Source organism: Onychomys torridus, chromosome 6 (genome assembly GCF_903995425.1).
Source record: "Onychomys torridus chromosome 6, mOncTor1.1, whole genome shotgun sequence".
Taxonomy (NCBI): Eukaryota; Metazoa; Chordata; class Mammalia; order Rodentia; family Cricetidae; genus Onychomys; species Onychomys torridus.
The window spans coordinates 84577186-84600496 of NC_050448.1; the positions used below are offsets into that span (position 1 = coordinate 84577186).

The window sequence follows — 23311 nt, forward strand, 5'->3', positions numbered from 1 at the left end:
TGTTTTTCTCAATTTTGACATATGCTCTAATTTCTATGATTTATTCATTTAGTTAAGAGAGTTGATAACTCTTAAATTTTTTAAGTTTTTGTGTTTTGTTTTGTTTTGTTTTGAGACACAGTCCTATGTAGTCCCACTAGCCTTAAATTTACAACATGGTTTAAGTTGGCCTTGAACTCCTGATCCCATTGCCTTCATCCCCTAGGGCTGGGATTACAGGTGTGTGCACCACCTTGCTAGCTAAAAGTTCTTATTACATGGATTCTTGACTCTCTAGATGCCTGTACTTATTTATCTAGAATCTTTTTCTCATGCATGTTTTTGTGAAGAAAGATAATTACATATAAAATGAATCCCTTGGAGAAACTAGCAACCTGGAGGAAAAGACGCGTAGACATATGTGATAGAGAGGCCTATGTGCTAACTTCTAGGGGCAGAAGAGAGAGTATTTTATGATTATATAGATACGAATTAGATAAACCTTCCTGTATTATGTGTATCTGAGACTCCCTGACTCACTGCTTCAAGGGTAGGCAATGGAATGAGGTGGGGACCTCACAGTCCTTGTCCCTGGGTCCTTCCTGGGTTTTCAGATATGTTGCATCACAGGTTTCTAGAAAGCAGGACTGTTATCAGTCCTTGAAGTGCAGTTTAGTTTTGACATCGATCAGCATGTGCTTGCTGTGTCTTTCATTTCCTACTGACAGAATGCTTTTGTCCCTCTCCAGGTTATTCTTGTCCTGACCACTTTCCAAGTGCCACTGGTGATTGTGAGTTTTGGACAGTCCAAGTTATATCGAAGGTGAGGTGGCTAACTCATCTCAGGGACGTGTGGCCAAGGAACCCACTGGGGTCTGGGGTTCCACCTTTTCTGGTCACAGTGGTTCAACAGTTAATTTCGATCTTAAAATTCCAGCAGACTGGGTTGCTGAGCCCATGATTGGATGACAACTTGGCAACCTAAAGGAAATGAATGAGAAGGAACTTAGCTGGAAGGAAATGGAGTTGGCCTGCCAGGGGGTGGAATACCACAAGTTCAAGGGAGAGTTTGCAGGCCCGTGCGCCCATCTTAATCTCATGGATTCTTACTGGCAGGAAGGCAGTGTGGATTTTCTGCATCTATATGTTATGAATAGAGTTTCTTAATATCTCTTCTGAGCAAGTCTTTATCTAATGTTTGGAAGTCTAAACAGGTTGTTTAGATGTATATAAGATGGTGGGCGATCATTTCTGCACAAGAAAGAGCCCTACCCCAGTCTACCTCGGTTACTACAGTTCACACTAGACAAGGGTGCAAACATGTGTCTATGACATCTGTACATCTTCTGCAGCTTAAATAGTAGGCTCTTTGTCTCAGCAGGATGGAGAGCAGCTAATGCTCCAAAATAAGCGATTATGGTCTTTATCATGTGTATCTACCCCATCTCCTCCTAAGGAACCTAAGTGAATCACAAAGTCCCAGCAGCCAGTGCAGAAACACCACAGGAGCCAGAGGCCTCTGGGAGCCCTGCTAGGTTCTAAGGTTTCTTCACTGGATTGTTCCACAGCTGGTCTTGTCCCAGGTGCAGGGAACTGATGTGGAAGGTCTGAAATGCATCAACCCAACTTCCCTCTCCCAGCAGATGTGACCTTTTGACATCTGCCCAGGGGCCTGGAGCCAGAGATTTCTATTCTGCATGGCAATGTTGACTTAAAATAAGCAAATACTCCTTTAGGCCCTGAAGGAGTCACATCTTAGAATTGCCAAAAGCTCCATGAAGGTTGGGCACTGCATTAACTGGAGACTCTCTAGTCTCTGGCCAAGTTACTAACACGTAGTAGGCAGGCATAAGTGTTAGTGAATGAATGAATGAATGAATGAATGCATGCATGCATGCTTTGACTTCTGTGGAGTTTTTATACTGAGAATTTTTGTTTGTTTCTTATAGATTGGCAGTATACTGTAGAATCTGGGTGTTAAAAGGCCCCCAGCAGGTGCCTTTGTTTCTGTAATTAGAGCAGTAGCTAAATAATTATAGATAGATGAAAAGTCTCCTGTTCGGAGAGGAGAAGGTGTATTTAAAACTTTGTACATTGATTTCATTAGCTGTTTCTAGCATTTAAGAATCCTCACGATGATGAAGTCTCCCCAAGTACAACTTTTCTCATCCGTTTATCTTTCGCTGTAGAAGTGATATCATATTATAACACACTTAGATGTTCTCAAGGGAAGAACAGCTGACCACAGCCGAGTGTCATCTTCGTTTATTTACAGTTGATTATCTTGCTTTTCCCCTTCAGGCCTGTATCTGTCATGCAGCTCTATTGTCTTAGGAAGCAACATAGAAAAGCAAAAGGCTGCCAAGTTTTAGTTGGCAAGCAAGCCAGGGGTTGAATCTCCACACTGTCTTTGGCAAATAGAATAAACTTGAACAAGTCACGTGACCCCCTAAGACCTTTCCGTTATCTGTTCAGGAGTATGATGCTCACCTCAGGGTCTATGAGGACTCGGTAATGCTCGGCATGAAGTAGGAAAGCTTGGTCTAGTGACTACAGGTGGTATGTGGCCGGCCACTGGCACCCCTGCCCCGGTTGTCCGAGTGAATAGAAAGTCTTCCATGATGGTAAAAAATGATGGTCTGCTCCCCAATTCCTCCATTACTCTGTTAATGCCGAAGTCCCTGTCAGCAGGCCCATGTTCCTAGGCCTCAGCTTCGCAAACTTCCCATCCCCATTAGTCACTATACTAGTCACCCTGGTTTTTTGTTGGACTGATAGTTTACTTAATCATTCCTCTGTTGGACAGTTAGAACGTAGCCATTTTTTCACTGAAACTAATGTTTCTATGCTGCATCTCCCTATTGGTGTCACAGGAATGCTCATTTCCAGTTCATTCCTCAGTAGCAAATGGAAACCTCTTCTCCGATTATTGATGGCCTCACATTTTGAAGGCTTTTTATTAAGCTCCCCGCTTTCCGTGTTGGGCTCGCTTCCATACATAATGCTTCAGCCAGTGTTTCCTTCATGCCTTACGAATTCTCTTTTGTTTGTGTTTGTGTTTGTCTACTGCATTGTTTGTGAGCCATGTGGCTGGAGCTAATGAATTCCAGCAGTGAAGCCTATCCTCTTCCTTGTCAGTAATGTGCGTACAGGGCCACAGTCACTGTTTAAATACCGCCCACAGGCTGACTCGAGCCCTTCACCCAGAAACCCTCTTTGCTAACACACCCCTTACTAGAGAGCAGTCCTGCTTGTTTGGGATACGGTGTCATGTGACCAAGGCTCTTTTTCTTCTTGGCACCTCAATATTGCTGCCATGGTCTTTACAAGTCACTGTGAACATTCATTATCTCTCCTCACTGTGAAGTCAAGTCGGATTCTGTACCCACTCCTGGAGTTTAGGAGGAAACCATAAATATGCCCTGTTGCCTCTCCCACTGGGCTGGCCTGGCCTGAAACGACTCTTGTTGACACACTAGTCAAAGGGCACCTGTTGCTTCAGAAATGGAAAGGGGGGAGGCATTTACTCAGAAGGGGTTCTGAGTATGTTTGGGTTGCCCAATCACAAATAAAACCAGAGCTGGCAGAATCCACTCTAGAGACTCCTTGGTTTTTCCACAGCTTTGATGACCATAGTTTATTGAATTGCCTTTGTTAGGAAAGTTTCCTTTGGTATGCAAATTACAGGAGAGGTAAATAAATGTGTGCTCCTGCTGGGTAGAGTTAGGCAGAAGGCTTACCAGAACACAAGGAAGTTGTCTCTGCTGCTGCCTCCATAACGGTAGAGAAGGAAGGAGTAGCAGAGAAGGAAGGAGTAGCAGAGAAGGAAGGAGTAGCAGAGAAGGAAGGAGTAGCAGAGAAGGAAGGAGTAGCAGAGAAGGAAGGAGTAGCAGAGAAGGAATAGACGAGGCCAAGCATGTTATAAGAGCACTGAATCATCTCTCCAATCCCAGCGCCAGCCTTTTAAAAAGTATTTTTGTTAATTCCTTGAGAGTTTCATACATTGTATTTTGATCATATTCACTCCCTCCCCAAACTCCTTCCAGATCCATGACCCCGTTCCATACCCACCCAACTTGTGTCTTCAAAAAAAACAAAAACAAAAAAACCAAAAAAAAACAAAAAACATCTAGTCCCCTTAAAGAAAATGAGCTTCCTCTCTTTCAGCAGCTATCAGTTACCAATAGCTCCTCAGCTAGGGATGGGGCTTCATGACCACCACCACCCTGTGCTAGGGTTTTGTCGCCTTGAGCTGTCACAGGTCTGTGCATATTGGCACAGCTACCGTTGAGTTCATATGTGCAGCTAGCATTCTCTTTCACATCCATCACTGCTCTAATCACAAGAGGCAAGACATGGAAACAGCCTATATATCTGTCAGTAGAGGAATAAAAAGGTCCTACATTTACATAATGGACTAGTGTTCAGCTGCTAGGAAAAATAAAATCATTAAGTGTGAAGGTAAATGGATAGAGATGAAAACAATTATTCTGAGCGAGGTAACCCAGACCCAGAAAAGCAAATGTTGCATGTTTTCTCTCATGTGTGAATGTTAGCTTTGAATCTTCAGATAGGGTTGTTTCATTAGGAATATCCACAGAAGTCAGGAAATTAGTAAAGGCCATGGGGGGGGGGGGGCTTTCCAGGGAGGGGAGATAGAACCCGGTGGTGTTAAAGGGAAGCTGGAGCAGGAAGGGTTAAATGGGGACGATGGCGGCAGACGAGGGAACACAGGAGGAATAACTAACACTAACAATCTTTTGAGAAGTCACATGAAAACTACTACCACAGAAGCTTCCTGAAATATATAGGCTACCTCAAATTACAGCATATTGCCATTTTTCTTGCCTCCAAAACTTTATAGCAAGATCCTATTGCTGAAGGTACCACATACTTGAGCCATAAAACATGGAGAGATCAAGCTGGTCTTGACCTGGAAGCTCCCTCTCTATTAGGCAGCTTTTAGAGGGCTGGGAGGCGCTATGCATTCTACCAGAGGAGAAAAGCAGTTACCAGTCTTACTCAGTGGTGAACACTGCACGCTACCATAATGACCACCGGCGCAGTCGTGGCGGTGATGTCATAGAAGGAACCACCAGCTTCTAATTGGATTGAAGCCCACTCCTCAAGATGGAACCCACACCACACACCTGCACTGTTATTGGTGCCCAGAACTTTCGGCAAGATAGGTGGTAGGCCCTAGGGGAGAACCTATTACTATTATTCTGCCAAATGGACATAGAATTAAGCCGACTCCTAGCGACTTACTATTAAGCCCATAGATTCGTGCATCTCCCAGACTTATCAGAGCCGCTTCCTTTTGCATTTGATGGAAGTTAATACAGAGACCTACAACTGGTCCAAGTGCAATGACTAAGAGACGATGGGGAGCTCAGCCCTAAATGGAACATCTCTGTCACACCCCCTCCTCCCACGGTACAGGTGTCATTGTGGAAGAGGACGTGGGAAGACTGGAACAGCCAGGGGGGATGGATGACAAGAAAACTGTTCCGTGCCAGCCTTTAGATGATGGGCTGTTTAGTTTTCACCACAGAAGATGGAGACAGACAGGAGAATCCTATGCAACGCCAGCCTGGGCTACAGAGTGGGACGCTGTCACAAGCAACAAACATATATATATATATATATATATATATATATATATATATATATATATATATATATATACATATACATATACACATACACATATCAACACCTGTATGGAAAGTCCATTAAAATACATAATGGCTTCTTGCTTTTAGCACAATTTCAATTTTATAAAATCAAGAATTTTCACTCAAAGGAAAATAAAGGTCCCAGATACTCAACCTCCTTTTATCTAACATTCTATGGTTTTACTTTCTGTGCCTTACTCTATTTTTGCACCATATTTTTATGATTTCCATGAAACACTTATTTTCCCAATGATTACAAAGCACAACAAAGTATTAAAAGTAAAACCATAAGGCAGCATCACACAGTCAGAAAACAGAGTAGACTGGGGAGTTAGGCTTAGCAGGAATTCAAATTATGCCATTCTGACCCGGCTTCTCTTCCAGATCCACGATCCCTTTGGCACATTTTAATGAGCTTCACTCTCCTGACTGATACTTTAACAGAAAACCTCAATGTAATTGTTTCAAATTGGCTGTGACAGTTATGTTTTAAACTGTCACAAATGCTGAATCAGTTGAGTATAGCGGCCCACACCTTTGACGCCAGTTCTCAGGAGGCACAGGCAGGCGGATCTCTGTGGGTTTGAGCCAAACCTGGTCTACAGAGCAAGGTTGAGGTCAGCCAGCACTTGGTATCGAGAGCCCATCTCAAAGGGGGAGAAAAAGGCAAAGCCAAACAAAAATAAAAGCTGACCAGCAAATGCTGAGTCATTGTTCCTGCAGGAAATACATAGTGAGTTTTCTGCAAATATCTGTTCATAATATTCACCAACTGATCAATATATAACCTTGCTTTACTGTGTTTCTATTTAAAAATATCTAATTTAAAAATGTGTTGTTGCTTCATTAAATTTGAATTTATGGCCAATAGTACTATAACTCTTACGCAAATGAAGTTTACCTAACACACGTGTTGCCTACATGGGACATACCTAAGATTCTTTGTGTTTAGGAGTAACAGTACACCACAGCACACATAGAGAGCAACAGCAAATTGCCAGCAAAAAGTACAAAAATGTAACACTTGTCACGAAAAGGATCCTTGTTTATAGTGTGAAAATAGATCCCACTAGGCAGAGCATTATCTTGTTGGGGTGATGTTTTTCGGGGAGGGGCACTTTACACACCTAGGCAAGCACTCTATCAATTGAGCTCTATTCTCTGTCCAAATATCATGTTGTTTAATTTCAGCTGGAAACAAATGACCAGGGTGGGTTTCTTTTGTTTTCCTATAAATGTCTGCAGATAGCCACAAAAGTACTGTGAGTATTGAATTTGAAATTACAAATAGGGTTGGGGATTTAGCTCAGTGGTAGAGCGCTTGCCTAACAAGCGCAAGGCCATGGGTTCGGTCCTCAGCTCCGGAGCGGGGAAAAATGAAATTACAAATAAATTTAAATAAATAGGGAGTTTGCAAATGATGTGTGAGAAATAAATACCAACCATATAAACATTAGTGAAAACTACAAAACTGTAATTATTTTTTAATTAGTCATCAGCCTTACTGCTTTCATGTTAGGATCTGTTGTAGGGATTTAATCATAGGAGAATGAGTAAAAGAAGTAGAGACTGGATAGAGGTGGAAATAGTTTGAGGTACATTCTGGGCAAGCCTGGATTGCTGTGAGTACACTTTTTTAAGTGATTCTATTGAAGATCCAGAAAGAAAGAAAATAAGGAGAGTTAATGTTCTAGAATGCTTCTAGACTCGTGACAGGATGTTGTTAAAACATGGATGAAAAGCCGCTGTGATGGGGGTATTTGGAAGTCGGATGTGTGTGTGGAGGGACCGGAAGGGGGGCTTAGCAGAGAGAAGAGAAGTAACAATTTTTGCAGGAGCAGAATTGCTACATTTCTTTTGGGGGCAGACAAGTGGAACCGAGAAGTATCAGATATCTCTGCAGGGAAACTCCCTTAGCAGAGTGGAGCAGAGCTGAGCTGAGCTGTGTATTCCCGAGGGGAAACCATCCCCACCAGAACAGAGCTGTAGGTATTGCCTGGCCTCTGACAGCCAGGATACCTTTCTGTCCAGAGCTGTAACACTTACACATACTCCAAAAATTGTAAACATGAAGAAGATGGTCAAGGGGCCATTTAATGAAGGGGATTAATATGCATGTGAAGCGAGAGTTTAATTAACCACCCGCAGGAAAACTGACAAATGGGAAGGGATGTTGGAACGCTGCTGGACTTCTTGAATTTGATAGGATAGGACTAGAGTTATTCAGCTAATACATACTATTCTGCAAGACCAGGAAGAAGCAGTTCAGAGATCATCAAGATTGTTTCCTCAGGTTCAAAATGGGGGAGGGGGTATTTATCACAGACTTAGTGGACCAGATGTCTTCCACATGAAGCTGTGGGTGCATGCTACTCAGAGCTGTTATACATTGAAAGCACATGGCTTGTTTCATCTCTTGGCTAGAGAGAGGTTTGCTGTAGGATGCACTGTACCTTGGGTCTCACCCATATCTGATTTAGATGATATTTGTGATCATTTTAAATTGTCAGCATGGTACAGTAGAATCACTTGAGAGGAAAGTCTGTGTATTTACTTATTCTCTCCCCCTCTCTCTCTCTCTCTCTCTCTCTCTCTTTGAGCAGAGGATCTAACCCTGGGCCTTGCGCTTGCTAGGCAACTGCTCTACCACTGAGCTGAATCCCCAACCCTGTATTTACTTATTTTGAGAGAGGGTCTCACTATGTAGCTCTGGCTGGCCTAGAACTTGTTATGTATAACAGGCTGGCCTCAAACTTGCAGAGATTTGACTGCCTCTGCCTCCTGAGTGCTAGAATAAAGGCATGCCCAGCAAAAGGAAAATCTTAATTAAAAAGTTGTCTAGACTGGGTGTGGTAATGTTCACCTTTAATCCCAGCACTTGGGAGGCAGAGACAGACAGATCTCTGTGAGTTCGAGGCCAGCCTGGTCTACAGAGCGAGTTCCAGAATCTTAAGTTACACAGAGAAACCTTGTCTTGAAAAACAAACAAACAAAAAAGTTGTCAGGATCAAGTTTGCCCTTGGCACTCCTGTGGGGGATATTCTTGATGGTTAATTGATGTGAGAAGATCCAGCCCACCCTGAGTGGCACCATTCCTTAAGCAAGAGCTCCTGAACTGTATAAGGCGGGACTTTAGATAGGTAGGTGATTAGGACATGAGAGCAAGGTCCTTACTGATAGGATTAGTGGGCTACATAGCAAGACCCCAATTAAAAAAAAAAAAAACAAATAAATAAAAGATGGTAGGAATTGGGCCTCAGCAGACATGGAATCTCTCAGTGCCCTGACTTGGACTTCCCGGGCTCTAGAATATGGTATTCTGTCATAACCAAGTGACTTAGCCAAGTTCTGTTCTACACACATTTGTGCTTGGCACTGTCTTGAGCTGAAACCATTCGTGCCCATGTTCACACCACAGGCATAGACTAAAATGATCACTTATTCTTGGCAACCAGAAGATGTGGCTGGAATTGTTATTAAGAAGACTTATTTCTAAAGCAGATGGTTTTACAGGGTTTTCATGGTTAGCAATCATTTGATTACTATTTATAATTATATTGTCATATGGAGTTTGAGAAATAAATTTCCTTTTCAGGATGTTTTGTTAATTTCCCATTCATGCTGATGCATATAATATACTGACAGAACCCCACTTAACTCCCAATGGTTAGCTCTGGTCCATTTTCTCCACTTGCTTGACCAGCTGAAGTAGTGGAGGGTTGTCGTGGATTTTGTTTGTTTGTTTGTTTATTTCACTCACTTTTTTTTCTGGAGGGCAGGGATGCATTCATCGTACCAAGTTCTTAAAAAGCAAGCAACCATGCCATCAGGTTTGTGAAGCTTCCCTGGGGATGTTATGAAGGAAGGAAGATTTGTAAACCAGGGATAGTCCAGCTGCCACAGCAGCTCCTTGGACGGTTGTCTGAGCTGCTGCTGCTGGTATGCACCATGCAGAGCTAATGCGTGTCTCCTGCTGGCTGCCTAGAAGATGAGAAAAGATCCTGTACTCCAAAGCCAGAGATGGGACAGTAAAGGAACCGGCTGGATGGTACCCAGCTCTGTTTTATTTATCTAGGAGGGGGTGGGGCTCTGGGGGGGGGGTGTAGGGGAGTCACCCTAGTAACTCTAAGACGGGGTTTGCTTTATATTCCTTGGAGACTGCTCAGGCAGGCACAGGCATGTCCCTTGTGCCTCGAGCTTCCTCTGCCAAATAGAGACTAACAAGAGAAATGATGACCCCAAGCTGTAAGGAAAAAGACTCCTAGTTTGGGGCTAAGAATGGAAAGAACTGGAGTGTGCTTTCAACTTTGTCTTTAGTTAGCTGCTTGACTTTTGATAAGTTGCCTGGCCTTGCACATCCCCCTGTGAAACACAGGAGTGGCACACAATGGGACTCAGCCCTTTGCATCTCTCATGTTCCTTAGTTTTTGATTATTTATTGAGGTTTCTACCCACATTTGTCTTATTAAATAATAAATGTGAACATTGCTGCAGATTTCTTCTGGCTCTGGGAAACTGGTTTGCAATGTCTTCACCAATGGATAATCAAAAATTATATATATATTATATATATTTCTTTGATAATTTCATATATGTACATATAATGATCATATAAACTCCCCATTTATTCCCTCCAACCCCCCTGTGTCCTTCCCAAGGCCACCCCTATTAACTTAGTCTTGTTCTTTTTTCCTTTTTCTTTATCTCTTTTGTTTTTTTGTTAAGTCAGTAAGGCCAATGACTGAAGTCCATAAGTGCATGGGTATGAGGCCATCCACTGGAATGTTGAGAAATTTACCACTGGTCACACCAACAAAGAAACTTCCCCGGCAGCTACCAACTGCCAGGAGCTCCTCCACAAAGGGTGGGCCCCATCTGTATGGGGATTTTGGCTAGCTTGCTCTTGTGCAGGTAGCCATGGCTGATGCGACTGAGTGGGTGTGACTTCCCTATCACTTCCAGCATTTCAGAGTCCTCTCCATCTTCCAGCTTGTACATTACTTTTTGATTTTTCTGTGATGTTCCCCAGCCTTGGAAGAGGGTGGGTGTTGGTTATTTGCAGCGCTCTTACCCAGTGAGGAAACTTTACGAAACATGACAGAATCCACTAACAAGAGTTTTATTAAAGGTAAAGTAAAGAGACAGAGGTGCACTGGCCCGTGGAAAGAACACTGAGTAAAGATGGAGCCAGGAATCATGGCTCCGGCTTATAAAGGCTGGGCCGCACCTGCGCACACAGGCCCATGTGGCTATTCCACGCATTCGCGTAGATCACATGGTTGCACTGTGCACTTTACGCAACCACGCAAAGCCACAGGGTCCTGGTCACGTGAGACGTTTTGACCCAGAAATGACTAGGCGGAAGTGACCAGGTCCGCCGGGCATGTGCAACCATGCCCAACTGTGGGGGCGTGTTGAGAATCCATATCAGTGGGGAGTTGATAAAGATACCCCATTTAGGGCTGAGCACTCAGTCTCTTCTCAGCCTTTCGGCTACTTAGGTGTGTCTGCATCAGCTGCTGCCCACTGCATAAACAATCTTCTCTGACTGAGGTGGAAAGTCCAGGTCCGTCTTCAGATCCAGTCCCTATAAATTAATCAATATTAAGTTTGAGTATTAGTGCCATTTTTAGAGAGTTGTGCATAGTTAGGCCTATCATCAGACAGCTACTGGTTCTGTTACTTCTCAAAAATCTCCACATGGATTCAAATGCTTCCCAGAGGCTTTATTGGAATGGAATTTGGGGGAAAACTGAGAAACCAAGAGGTGAAGTTGGTTATTTGCTTTCTCTAGTTGTAGTTTTTATGCTCCATGAGTTAGTAACTTATGCCTGAGTTAGGGATGCTAACCTCTCACAGGAAAACATCAAGACCACCTGCTGTACTTAAGATGGCTGGATGTGGTCTTGGCAGGTGGAGCCAAGGGGCTGGGTGACCGCAGAGGCCCAATTCTGACTAGTTTGAATAACAAGAAAATTGTTGATTCACATAACTAAAAGACAGAGACGACATGCTTCAGGGTCAGTTGGGCCTGTGTTGTATGCTCTGCTTTTCTGGGATTCCAGAGTTACCTCAGTTGCTCTTTCATTGTGGAAAAAACAGTATTTTGTTTTGTTTTGTTTTTGGTCTGTATTCACATACCACGTTGTGGGGGTTTCTCAACAATGATGCTTTGAGATTTGGAGCCAGATAATTTTCTGGTGTGAGATGCCCTGTGCAGAGAAGGATGTTCAGCGACCTCATTGCCTAAATAGTACCTGTGTTTTGATCATCAAAACTGCCCTTGGCTATCCCTCAAGTAGGAGTGGAGAACAGACCCACCCCAGCTGGGAACCACTGGTCTAAAAGAAGGCTAACCAGTTTTAGCAAGTGGCTTCTCTGTAATGTGTTTCCTAGAAAATCTCAAGGGAAGGCACTCTTCTCTTTTTGGCTCGACCTTAGGTCACGCCCCCTCTGGAATCTGTCACTGGCAAGGGAAGTAACATGTCCTTTAGACTAATCCCACCCTGACTGAGAAAGTCATGAAGGGAGTAAAGGCCAAGAAGTCTGGCAGGCCTGCTCTACTACACTCTAAACATCCTTTTTTTCCCTTCTCCCTCTCAGTGAGGATTATGGAAAGAACTTTAAGGATATTACAAATCTCATCAATAACACCTTCATTCGGACTGAATTTGGCATGGCTATTGGTCCTGAGAACTCCGGAAAGGTGAGACTCATTCCTGCATGTGAAGTGGTTGCTCCGCGCCACCTGAAAGCTGTTAATGTTGGAATGACCCAGGGGTTCACAGTATTGCATTTGTGATGCTTGGTTTTGATTGTCAACATGACACAATCTAGAATCACTCAGGAAGAGCCTCAGTGGAAGGTTGTCTAGATCCAATTGGCCTGTGGGCATGTCTCTAGGGGATCATCTTGATTGCATTAATTGATGTGGGAAGAAGACCTAGCCCAGTATGAGCAGCACAATCCCCTAGGCAGAGGATCACAGAACTGTGGTGTAAGCATGGAAACGGTGCTAAGCACACAAGTAGGCATGCATGTGTGTATTCACTCTCTGTTCTTGACTGTGGATGTGACACGCTGCTTCAAATTCTTGTCTTGGCTTCCACACAGTGATAGACTGTAACCTGGAATTGAGAGCCAAATAAACCCTTTCTCTCCTCACCTGTTTTTTGTCAGGGTGTTTTATCACAGCAACATAGATGAACTTAGGACAGCATTTTAGTTTGGTATTGCTGTATTTTAAAATTAAACATAGTTTGATACTGATTGTCTTAGGGTTTCTGTTGCTGTGAGGAGACACCATGACCGTGGCAACTCTTACAAAGGAAAAACATTTCATTGGGGTGGCTTACAGTTTCAGAGGGTTAGTCTTCATCATCATGGTACCACATGGTGTTGTGCAAGTAGGCATGGTGCTGAAGGAGGAGATGAGAGTCCTACATCCTGACCTGCAGGTAGCAGGAAGTGGTCTGAGGGTCACACTGAGCGAAGTTTGAGGAAAGCAGACGTTAAAGCCCACGGCTGCAGTGGCACACTTCCTCCAACAAGGCCACGCCCAATCCAACAAGGCCACACCTCCTAATAATGACACTCCCTATGAGCATATGGAGGGCAATGACCTTCAGACCACCACACTGATCGTAAAAGAATGGGATTTAGCACAGATTTTTTTTTTCTGGTTCACATCCAAGATGCACCCAAACCCTTCATACTTAGGGGGTAGTTGTTAAGCATTTGACAACACTGTAGTCTTTGGGGAAACTACATCTCAAAACTAACCAGAGTAAAAAAAAGAAAAAAAATCATAGGTATGATGCATTGGCAGGATATCTTTCTTATAAGACTAAAACTTGGAGACATACACACACACACACACACACACATACACACACACACACACACACACACACCCTGCTGGACCCTCCCCTGCTCTCACCGTGTTCCTCCCTAACCTCTCCTCTCCTCCTCTCCCTGGCCAGGTGATATTAACAGCAGAGGTTTCTGGGGGAAGCCGAGGAGGGCGAGTGTTCAGGTCATCAGACTTTGCCAAGAACTTTGTGCAGACAGACCTCCCCTTCCATCCTCTGACTCAGATGATGTACAGCCCTCAGAACTCCGATTACCTGCTAGCTCTCAGCACAGAGGTGAGTCCCGCTGAACTTGCCTTTTCCTGTGTACAGCATCATAATATACTGGCTTTAAAGGGTCCTCTAGCACATTACATTAGACTTTTCCCCAAAGTCTCATGATGAAATGTGTGTTTTTCACACTCTGTTCTCACCTGGGTATGACTTCTGTACACCATCTCTCCTAGGTATGTATGATGTACAGTTGTCATGATATGTGTTTTTAATGAATGAAAGTCTGCTGCTGGAATAATGAAGTAGAGAACAGTTCATTCTTGAGCTGCAAAGGACAAGTATAAATTGTCACCCTCCTGAGACTGTCAGTGTTACCAGAGGAGAGGAAGTTGGAGACTAGCACTCAAGACTGATTCTGCCTGAGGAGACCCAGTCAGTGTCTGCTGAACCAGGATATTTCTCTCCCACCCCCACCGAGGCTGCTCAATGAACTCCCGTTGTCAATATACTTGACATTGGCAGACAGCGTGTTCTTAATTGCTGTTTCAAAGTGGGGGGCCAATCCTCTGCTTGCATGGCTCTATGACCCTGCTCCCTTTGATTCTACCTGTCTAGATGGTCCTTCTTGGTGGTTTCTTTCTTAACCTCCTTCCAGCGTACCCTTAACTGCCTTCTGTTCATTTTACATTGAGCAACCGCTTCTATTCTGTTTTCCACTTACAATGTAAAGGTTCTCAAATCCTTCCCTCTGGCCCTGGCTTTCCCATAGGCCACCAGGTTCCTGTCTTGCTGACCTCAGAGGCACTGTCAGGTGTGTGTCCCACAGGCAGCTCAAACTCAGTCCCAACTGATCTTTTCTGCTGCTCTCTCAGGCGTGATCCTACAATATTTATAGTAATTAATGATACAATGTACCCCACACCCACACCCACACCTGACGTCATTGACTTGCGCATAACACTGAACTGTTGGAAAAGTCAGTTCTCTCTGGCTTCATTTCTAGCTGACCCACTCCTCAAGGCCGCAGCTGAAGACCTCATTAGCTCTTACAGAACTAACTGGCACTTACTCACTTCGCATCCTACTTCTAGCTGGGATTCTCCAAAAGCCACTTTCCCATTCTCATCTGTGGTTGTGAAGCTGTCGTTTTGCTCCCAGCATGCCTTCCTGCTGAGAGCTCACATACAGTGAAGCCAGGTGCCTCACCTCCCCTCTCATCATCAGCTCCTCATCTCTCACCCGGGATGATGCTCCACTGATGTCCTTCGGCCTCCCTGCTCCTCCATGTCTGCCCCCTTCCTGCCTTTGCCAGGCTTCACTTGTCTTTCCTTTGGATCACGCCCCCCATCAGATCAGTCAGCGCAGTGTTCTTATCAGTCAACTGTCGCTGTGCACTGCGCCCCCACTCCTCCTCCTCCACTGGACCTCATCCATAACACCACATGGTAGTGCGTCTTCTTCTCATTTGTGTCCCTTGTTAAACTGTGAGAGCCTTGAGAGACGGGAATGCAGTGTCTGGTACGGTGCCTGGCATACGGGGTGCTTTATATGAATTTGTTGTTCTCAATTCCAGGACTCAAAGGAGTCTGAGGTGTGTGTGTGTGTGTGTGTGTGTGTGTGTGTATGCATTTGTGTGTGTGTGTGCATGCGCGTGTGCATGCGTGAGTGTGTGTTGTGTTTTGCTCAGTGTGTGTTTCTAATGTACTGACTGATTGGATGTGAATTATTAAAGGTCATATAAACATCTGCAAAGAATAAAGCTGGAATTTTGATAAGTCATTTTTAATCTTTCAGAATGGCCTGTGGGTGTCCAAGAATTTTGGGGAAAAATGGGAAGAAATCCACAAAGCAGTATGTTTGGCCAAATGGTGAGTAACACAAGACTCCATCTGTGCAGGGCCCTGAACCTTAATGCTGCCAAAAGTCACATGGATAAATAGCAGGCGCTTGCTATGTGCCAAGTGCTCCTCAGGGTCCCATAAGGGAAGAGAGAGGGCTGGGACACAGACCTGGCCCTGGAGGAGCTGCTGTCTGTGTTGGAAAAGAGGATGTGCCTCAATGAATGTCATTAGGCGTGTGACTGCTGCCTACAGAGAGTTTTTCCTCCATAGCTGGTGACATCCACTGGGACACAAAATGGAGCTGTAGTGTGGGGTCTTTGGTGCGTCTCTAGAGCCAGGCTTACACTTCCTCGTCTAGCGCTCCACTTCAGCTGCGTAAAACATAGTGTGAACTCAGGAAGAGCTGAAAGGGCTTCCAGACGGCACAAGTGCCGCCATTTCCAGCAAGAAACCCCTCTCTTCCGCTGGCAGTGTGCCCTGCCCCTCCGCGCCTGCCCGAAGACCAAGGACCAGAGGTAGCTCTGACTTAGGAGCAGAGTCGCTTTTGTTCCAGCCTGGCTCTGTTGCTAGTCAGTGGCTTTACCCTCTGTGGGCTTCGGTTTCCCTCTTGGTGGAAGGAGACTTCTTTGCAGAGTATGGAGAGCAGAAGCAAAATTGAATCAGCAGTCCCACGTTCTGCTTCTCAGGTCCATGTTCTGAGTCCCTTCCTTCCCACTGACTAATTTCAACAAGTCCAGTGATCTGGTTTCCCAGTTCACAGCAGATAGCCGCCAGAGGAGCTTCGGGGCTGCTAGCAGCTAGGCCACACCAACGGTAGAATTACAGCCTGAACGCAGGAAGCAGGCAGGAAAGCCATGAAAAACCAGAGACAAAACGCAGGGCCAAACTTCTGTGCCAGGTCAAGGAAGGATACTTACTTCAGCAACATCTGGGAGAACACTGTATTACGGCTTGATATGATTCATGTTCCTGGTGATGACCCCAAATCCCAAGAGTTTAATGTGTTCTACCCAGGGAACCAGAAGAATAAATCATACATATCTGAAACATAGCTACTAAAATCCGTTAAAATACTAGCCATGGGACTTAAGCGAGGTGGGCCTCTTCCAGAAGCAGTCGTTCAAGGAGGATTTTAGAGTGCTTCTGTGCATTCACCACATCTGGTTGCCCGTCACGTGTTTTAATCAGTGGTGTTGGTACTGGATAGGACTTGACAGCAAGAAAGTCACTTTTATGGTAACTAAGTTAACAAATCACTTCAAACAGTTGAAGGTATGGTAATCTTAGTCAGTAAAATTCATCTTTACAATAAAAAGCTATTTTTAAATGATATTTTATTGCTTATGTAAGGTTTCTTTGTTTTGAGACAAGGTCTCTCTGTGTAGACCTGGTTGGCCTAGAACTTGCTATATAAACTAGGATGGTCTCAAACTTACAGAGATCTGCTTGCCTATGCCTTCTGAGTGCTGGGATCAAAGATATGTGCCACTACACCCAGCTTTACATAGGCTTTTTTACCTTTACAATTTTTTTTTTCTCATGAGACTTTGTGGTGAAAGAGGAAGAGGCCCACCTCGCATGAGGTACCTATGGGGGTCAGACTAGGCATCAGACTCTCTGGCATAGAAGTTACAGATAGTTGTGAGCCATTATGTGGGTGCTGGGAATTGAACCCAGGTCCTCTGCAAGAGCAACAAATGCTCTTAACTGCTGAGCCATCCCTCCAGCCCTGGTATCTTACTTTTGTACGACATTTAATTGCTTAGGTCTAAACTCAAGGTAGCTATGCTACTGATGCTGATAACTCACCTTTAGATCTTTGATCTCTAGGAATTTACAGCCTGAAATTCTAAAAAAGAATGCTCAAACCCAGGACCTTTTGCTGGTGGTAATTTATAAGTGCTGTCAGAGGCAGGATCTCATTCCCTGCAAACTGCCTTTCCAAGTTTCATTTTAAATAATTCAACCTCTGACCTAGTTGTCTATTTGAGATGAAAGAACTAAATTATTTAGCTCATAAAAAATCACTGAGCTAAATTCAGATGGGAAACCACAAAGCCTAAAACCTAGCTGACCCGAAAAAGCCAATCAGTATGGCAGAGGCAAGGGGCGCACACTGTGGGGTTATAGCAACTGACTGGGCAGCAAAATACCAGCGCCAGTGTGCAGTCTCTAGAAGAGGGCTTCCCTCAGGCCGGCGTCTTATCCACTGGGCTACACGGTCCTTGAACAGGGATTCTCATCTTCGTTACCAAAGTACTGGGATGAGTCATCACTGAGGGAGTTGTTCTGTGCACTTCGAGATGTTTGGAAGTGTCCTGACCTGTACCCAGTAGATGCCAGGAGTAACTTCTGCCTCCTCCTCTCCCCTCCTCAACTGTGGCAACCAAAAATGTTTTCCGATACTTCCAAGTGTCAGAAGGAGGCAGAACTTGCCATTGTTGAGAATCCACTGCTCTAGAATTTTGTGAGAGAGACGATGAGGGCCTCACAGGAGGACTAGTTTGGAAGCTAGTCAGAAAGATTGTGAGGTTAGGATTTAGTGACACAAGAGAGAAGCATGTAGCGGGGGGCGGGGGAGGGGGGGTTTATGAGCCCAGAGGCGATTTGGGGTGTAAGTACATCAGTGTGACTGGAAGAGTTCTCACGATGAAGTATATGACCGGGGGACAGGGAGTCCAGGCTGTGGGGAGCTCCACCAGTGGACCATCCCAACACAGCTCCAACTCTTCCTTTTGACTTCTCACTGTAAAACTGACTAAACACAGTGAGCAGCATGGCAGCCGTTGCCAGGGGCTTTGTGGCTAGGCTAACATAGTCTCTTAACCCATTCCTTACCCCTGTCTTTGCCTCCTTGTAGGGGACCAGACAGCATCATCTTCTTTACCACCTATGTGAACGGTTCCTGTAGTAAGTATATTGTACCCCAGAGAAGAGTGTCCGGGCTGCCCACTCATGGTAGAACATTCTGGGGTGTGTGTGGTAGAAAGAAAAGATGTTCCCATGCTCCTGCAAATTTCAGTAGCTACTGAAAATTCAAAGCCGTTAGTTACTTTTAAAATCTGAAAACTACAACTAAATTCCTTCCTCATGCCCAGGTCAATAAAAATGTAACTAACTATACCTGGAGATGATACAGCTCATCTTGGCAATCATATGTGATCCTTTTCTTATTATTGTAACCAAGTACCTGACAAACACAGCTTAAAGGGAGAGAGGTTATTTGGCTCCCAGTTTAGAGGGCACAGTCCGTCATGGTGGGGGAGGCATGGTGGCTGCAGCAGCTGTCCCTGGCAGTGGGATCTTGCTGTCTGGCTCGCACACATGTTGGTGTGTTAGGAAGGAGAGAGCTCAGGTCAGAATGAGAAACAAAGATCATCCATGCCATCTATAAGCAACCCATTTCTGCTAACTGGGCCATAGCCTGAAAAGTTTCACACCCTCTCAACAGTACCACCAACTGGAGTCCAGGAACTCAAACATCTGAGTCTCTGGGGGACAGTCCACATATAAACTGTCATGTGCCACCCCTGGCCACTGTTGGCTGACTGTCATTGTATAATGCAAACTACATTCAGTCCAACATCAAAAGTTACTGTTGTCAAAGATCCTGTGTATCTTCTGAGACCCAAGACAGTCTCTTAACTGTGGGACTTTATAAAAATCAAAACTCGAGTTGCATGTTCCTAGTATACAAGGGCATAGGCTTCTGAGAGAGCATAGGACAGCATAGGAAGATGGGAGCTAAGGACCAAACCCATCAGATAAACTGACTCTGAAGCTGCATGCCCACATCTGGGAATCATGGTGGCACCATTGGAACTTCAGTGACCTTGAGTGGCCCTTCCTCTACAGCTCTTGTTCCCTGACGCACACGTGGCCTCTTTCTTGAGACGGCTCTGCCTGGCCTCCAGCCTTCTTCAGTGTATGTCTGTATTTCCAGCATCTTGGGATCTACATTTGTAGCTTATCCTTACCCACACAGCTGCATGCACTGGCCCCCAAGGGTCTCCCTGCAGAGACTAACCCAGTTTATACTGCCTGGCCTCCTGGGCTCTTTCATGAGACAAATCTTGATGACCCATCACTCTTACATTCTGCTTACCTGAAAAAGCGCCACATGGACAATGCCAAAAATCTGCAGCTATCTAGAGATATATCCACCCCTCCCACCTTGGGCCACAGCTGCAGTGGCCTCTAAGTGCCTGCAGCTGGACCAGGTGGCCCTATTTTTTTTTTCTTGTGTGTCCTTGGAGGCTCATATCCTCAGGCATGCTCTTTTTGAGAGAGAGTTTGAAAATGGCTTTGTGGTTTTGCACTGGAGCCTTCATCGGGTGGAGTCTTGGCCTCACGGCACCTTTCCTAGTGTCCTGGTACAACGCTCGGCTTCACTGTCATGGCACCACTAGTCTCTTTACCCGTTACAGCCACTTTGTCTCCCTGCCTTGCCTGCAGCTTTAAACTTGCTCATGTCCCTTTCTTCAGCAAACTGAATATTTTTCACACCCTCCACCACTTTCCCTTTGCGTTTCCCCTGTAAACCTGACTACGCACACAGGGAGCAGTAACCCTAACACAGTCTGAATGTTAGCAGCCTGTAGATTTCTGCCAAACAAATTAGTCCCTTAGTTTTAAGTTGAGCCTCCCTCAAAATTTCAAATCATAGGCAGACTACAGTCAGATTCTTTACCAGAGTGTGGCATGAATGTTCTCCAAACCGGTTCCCAAATAGAGATCTGGTTCTCATCTTAAGCTGGCCTTCACATCCACGTTTCTCTCAGAATTCTGGTCTTTGTGAGCTCCCACTAGGAGGGCCTGTTGAGCTGTGCTTATAGCATTCTGGTGCTCATCCCACAGCTCCAAACTCTTCCACATTCCTCGAACTAGCCAGTTCTGAAAGTCACATGGTCAGGCTTTCACTACAAGTCCATGTTCTATTGCTGTGAAGAGACACCATGGCCATGACAACTCTTATAAAAGAAAGCATTTAACTGGGGCAGGCTTATAGTTCCAGAGGTTTAGTCCATTATCTTGACACAGAACGTAATGGCGCACAGGCAGATGTGGTGCTGGAGAGGTAGCTGAGAGAGTTCTACACCTGGATCAGCAGGCAGCAGGAAGAGAGAGTGACACTGGGTCTGGCTTGGGCTTCTGAAACCTCAGAGCCCACCCTTGAGTGACACACTCCCTCCAACAAGGCCACACCTCCTAATCCTTCTCAAGTAGTGCCACTCCTGATGACTAAGCATTCAAATATATGAGCGTATGGGGGTCACTCTTACTCAAACCACCACACTGACAAAACACCCACAGGAGCAACTTAAGGGAAGAGGGGTTCCTTTGGCTCCCAGGGCACAGTCTACCATGGTGGGGAAGACACGGTGTCTGAAGCAGCTCCGTCCCTGGCAGTGGTAGTGAGTATGCAGCAATGCTTGGATAAGAGAGGCTTATTCTCCTTTACAGTTTCTGGGGCACGGTCCACAATGGCCAGGAGAGCATGGCAGCTGGAGCATCCCTGTATGCCAGTAAGAGCTCACAGCCATTGCTCATTCACATCTTAGTAGATCGGGGAGCAGAGAGTTTGTACCAGAATCAGAAGTAAATGCCACCTTCAAGCTCTGCCCTCAATGACCCACAGTCCCAAAGAGTTCACAACTCCCCAAATGGTACCAAGCATTTAAACACATGAGCCTGTGGGGGATCTTTCATACCCAAACCATTACAGCGGTATAGATACAGCAAATACTAGGGTACAAACACTAGGAAACTCATGGGTATAGTGATTCCTGTAGAAGATGCATCACTTTCATGTTGGCTGAACTATTGGCCTCCCAATCCATGCTGCAATATCCAAGCAGGGGAAAAAATATTTCTTTTATTCATGCAACAAATACCCAAGTCCTTGCTGTAGGCTACACACTAATGCAATGAGGAAAAAACACCCAGGGTCTGCTATCATGGAACAATAATGTAGGGGTGTTAGATGATAAACAAGAAAGGAAAATCTCCAACAAGATAATTTAAAACAGAATAAGATCATTTTAAAGTGTGCCACAAAGAGAGTACAAATTGTCTCTGCTGCTGCTATAGAACACTGTTTGAGTCACGAACACTCAGACAACCCCCATAAATAAAACCCACATGCAAAGTCTCTGTATATGAGGCCATGCCACATCCATGCTGTTGCTTGATCAGCACCCACTGGACGAAAAGTGCTTTTTTCTGTATTAGAATAGGAGCAGTTCTAGAGCAGCTGTATGAACAGGACTCTGGCCTGTAAGTGAAATTTTAATCGATATTTTGTCTTGTTTAAGAAGCTGACCTTGGCGCACTGGAATTATGGAGAACGTCCGACTTGGGGAAGACCTTCAAAACCATTGGTGTGAAAATCTACTCGTTTGGCCTCGGGGGCCGTTTCCTATTTGCCTCTGTGATGGCTGATAAGGTGAGTACTGGCCTCTCCGGGCCTGATGTCCCCGCGAATACACACAGGTGCATCTCCTTCCCTGTGCAGTCCTGACAGTAGTTCTTGTCCTCTTGCATTTAAATTTTTTTTTACATTTATTTGTTTACTTTGTCTGTGAGTGATGTGTGTGTGTTGGACATACATACCCGTGGCAAATGTGTGAAGATCAGAGGACAGTTTGCAGGAGTCTATCCTTCCCATACACCATGGAGATCCGAGGAATCAAACCTATGTATCCAAGCTTGGTGGTGAACTCGTTCACCCACTGAGCCATCTTGCCAACCCTGTGATTCTATTTTTATTTATGTATTTATGTATGTGTGTATGTATTTGTGTGTGTATGTATGTATGTATTATGTATGTATTTGTTTGTTTTAGTTTCTCAAGCAAGGTTTCTCTATGTACCCACTGGGGCTGCCCTAGAACTCACTCTGTAGACCAAGCTGGCCTCGAACTCAAAGAGATCCGTCTGCTTCTGCCTCCTGAGAGCTGGGATTACAAGCATGTGCCACCACTGCCCTGCTTGTTTTTTGTTTTTTTGAGACAAGGTTTCTCTGTATAACAGTCATGGATGTCTTAGAACTCACTCTGTAGACCAGGCTGGCCTCAAACTCACTGAGATCCGCCTGCCTCTTTCTCCCAAGTGCTGGGATTAAAAGCGTGCGCCACCACTGCCTAGCTAGCCCTGTGATTTTATTTTATTTTTTATTTTTTTAAAGCTTTATTTATTATGTATACAGTGTTCTGCCTGCATGCCAGAAGAGGGTGTCAGATCTCATTACAGATGGTTGTGAGCCACCATGTGGTTGCTGGGAATTGAACTCAGGACCTCTGGAAGAGCAGCCAGTGCTCTTAACCTCTGAGCCACCTCTCTAGCCCGCCCTGTGATTTTAAATATTATAGTAAAAGTTTGGGAGAGATTCTGTCTACAGAGGCTGACTAACTCTCAGGGGCTACTGTGGATGTGCCTAGTCACTGTGACTAGTCTTGTTTTTTGGACTTGAAGGCCCAGTGTTTGGCTTTACTCAGACATGAATATCTGGAGGGGCAAGAAGGCAGTTCCTATGCACATTATTCTATAATCATAATAAAAAGATATAATGCTAGTTGAGTATCTATTACATACTGGGTACTAGTCTAAATCCCACAAGATAGCAGTGAATAGATATAGATACATTTCCTGCTCTCTGAGCTTGTATTCAAGCCCATGCTAAGCAAGTGTCTCAATCAGTGTTCCATTGCTGTGAAGAGACACCATGACCA

At 44.8% G+C, this 23311-nt stretch overlaps 1 protein-coding gene across 4 annotated transcripts in view; it reads left to right on the forward strand.

Annotated features, from left to right (window-relative positions):
- Nucleotides 1–23311, forward strand: part of Sort1 (sortilin 1) — a 78528-nt gene that overhangs the window by 27501 nt on the left and 27716 nt on the right. For 2 of the 4 annotated variants that reach the window (XM_036189771.1, XM_036189773.1), the window contains exons 3-8: nt 729–802; nt 12261–12363; nt 13640–13804; nt 15536–15609; nt 18443–18492; nt 21897–22027. In XM_036189771.1, coding sequence (XP_036045664.1) covers nt 729–802; nt 12261–12363; nt 13640–13804; nt 15536–15609; nt 18443–18492; nt 21897–22027 — 597 coding nt within the window. The remainder of the gene's footprint in view (nt 1–728; nt 803–12260; nt 12364–13639; nt 13805–15535; nt 15610–18442; nt 18493–21896; nt 22028–23311) is intronic. The other 2 variants (XM_036189772.1, XM_036189774.1) reach the window with 1 other exon arrangement.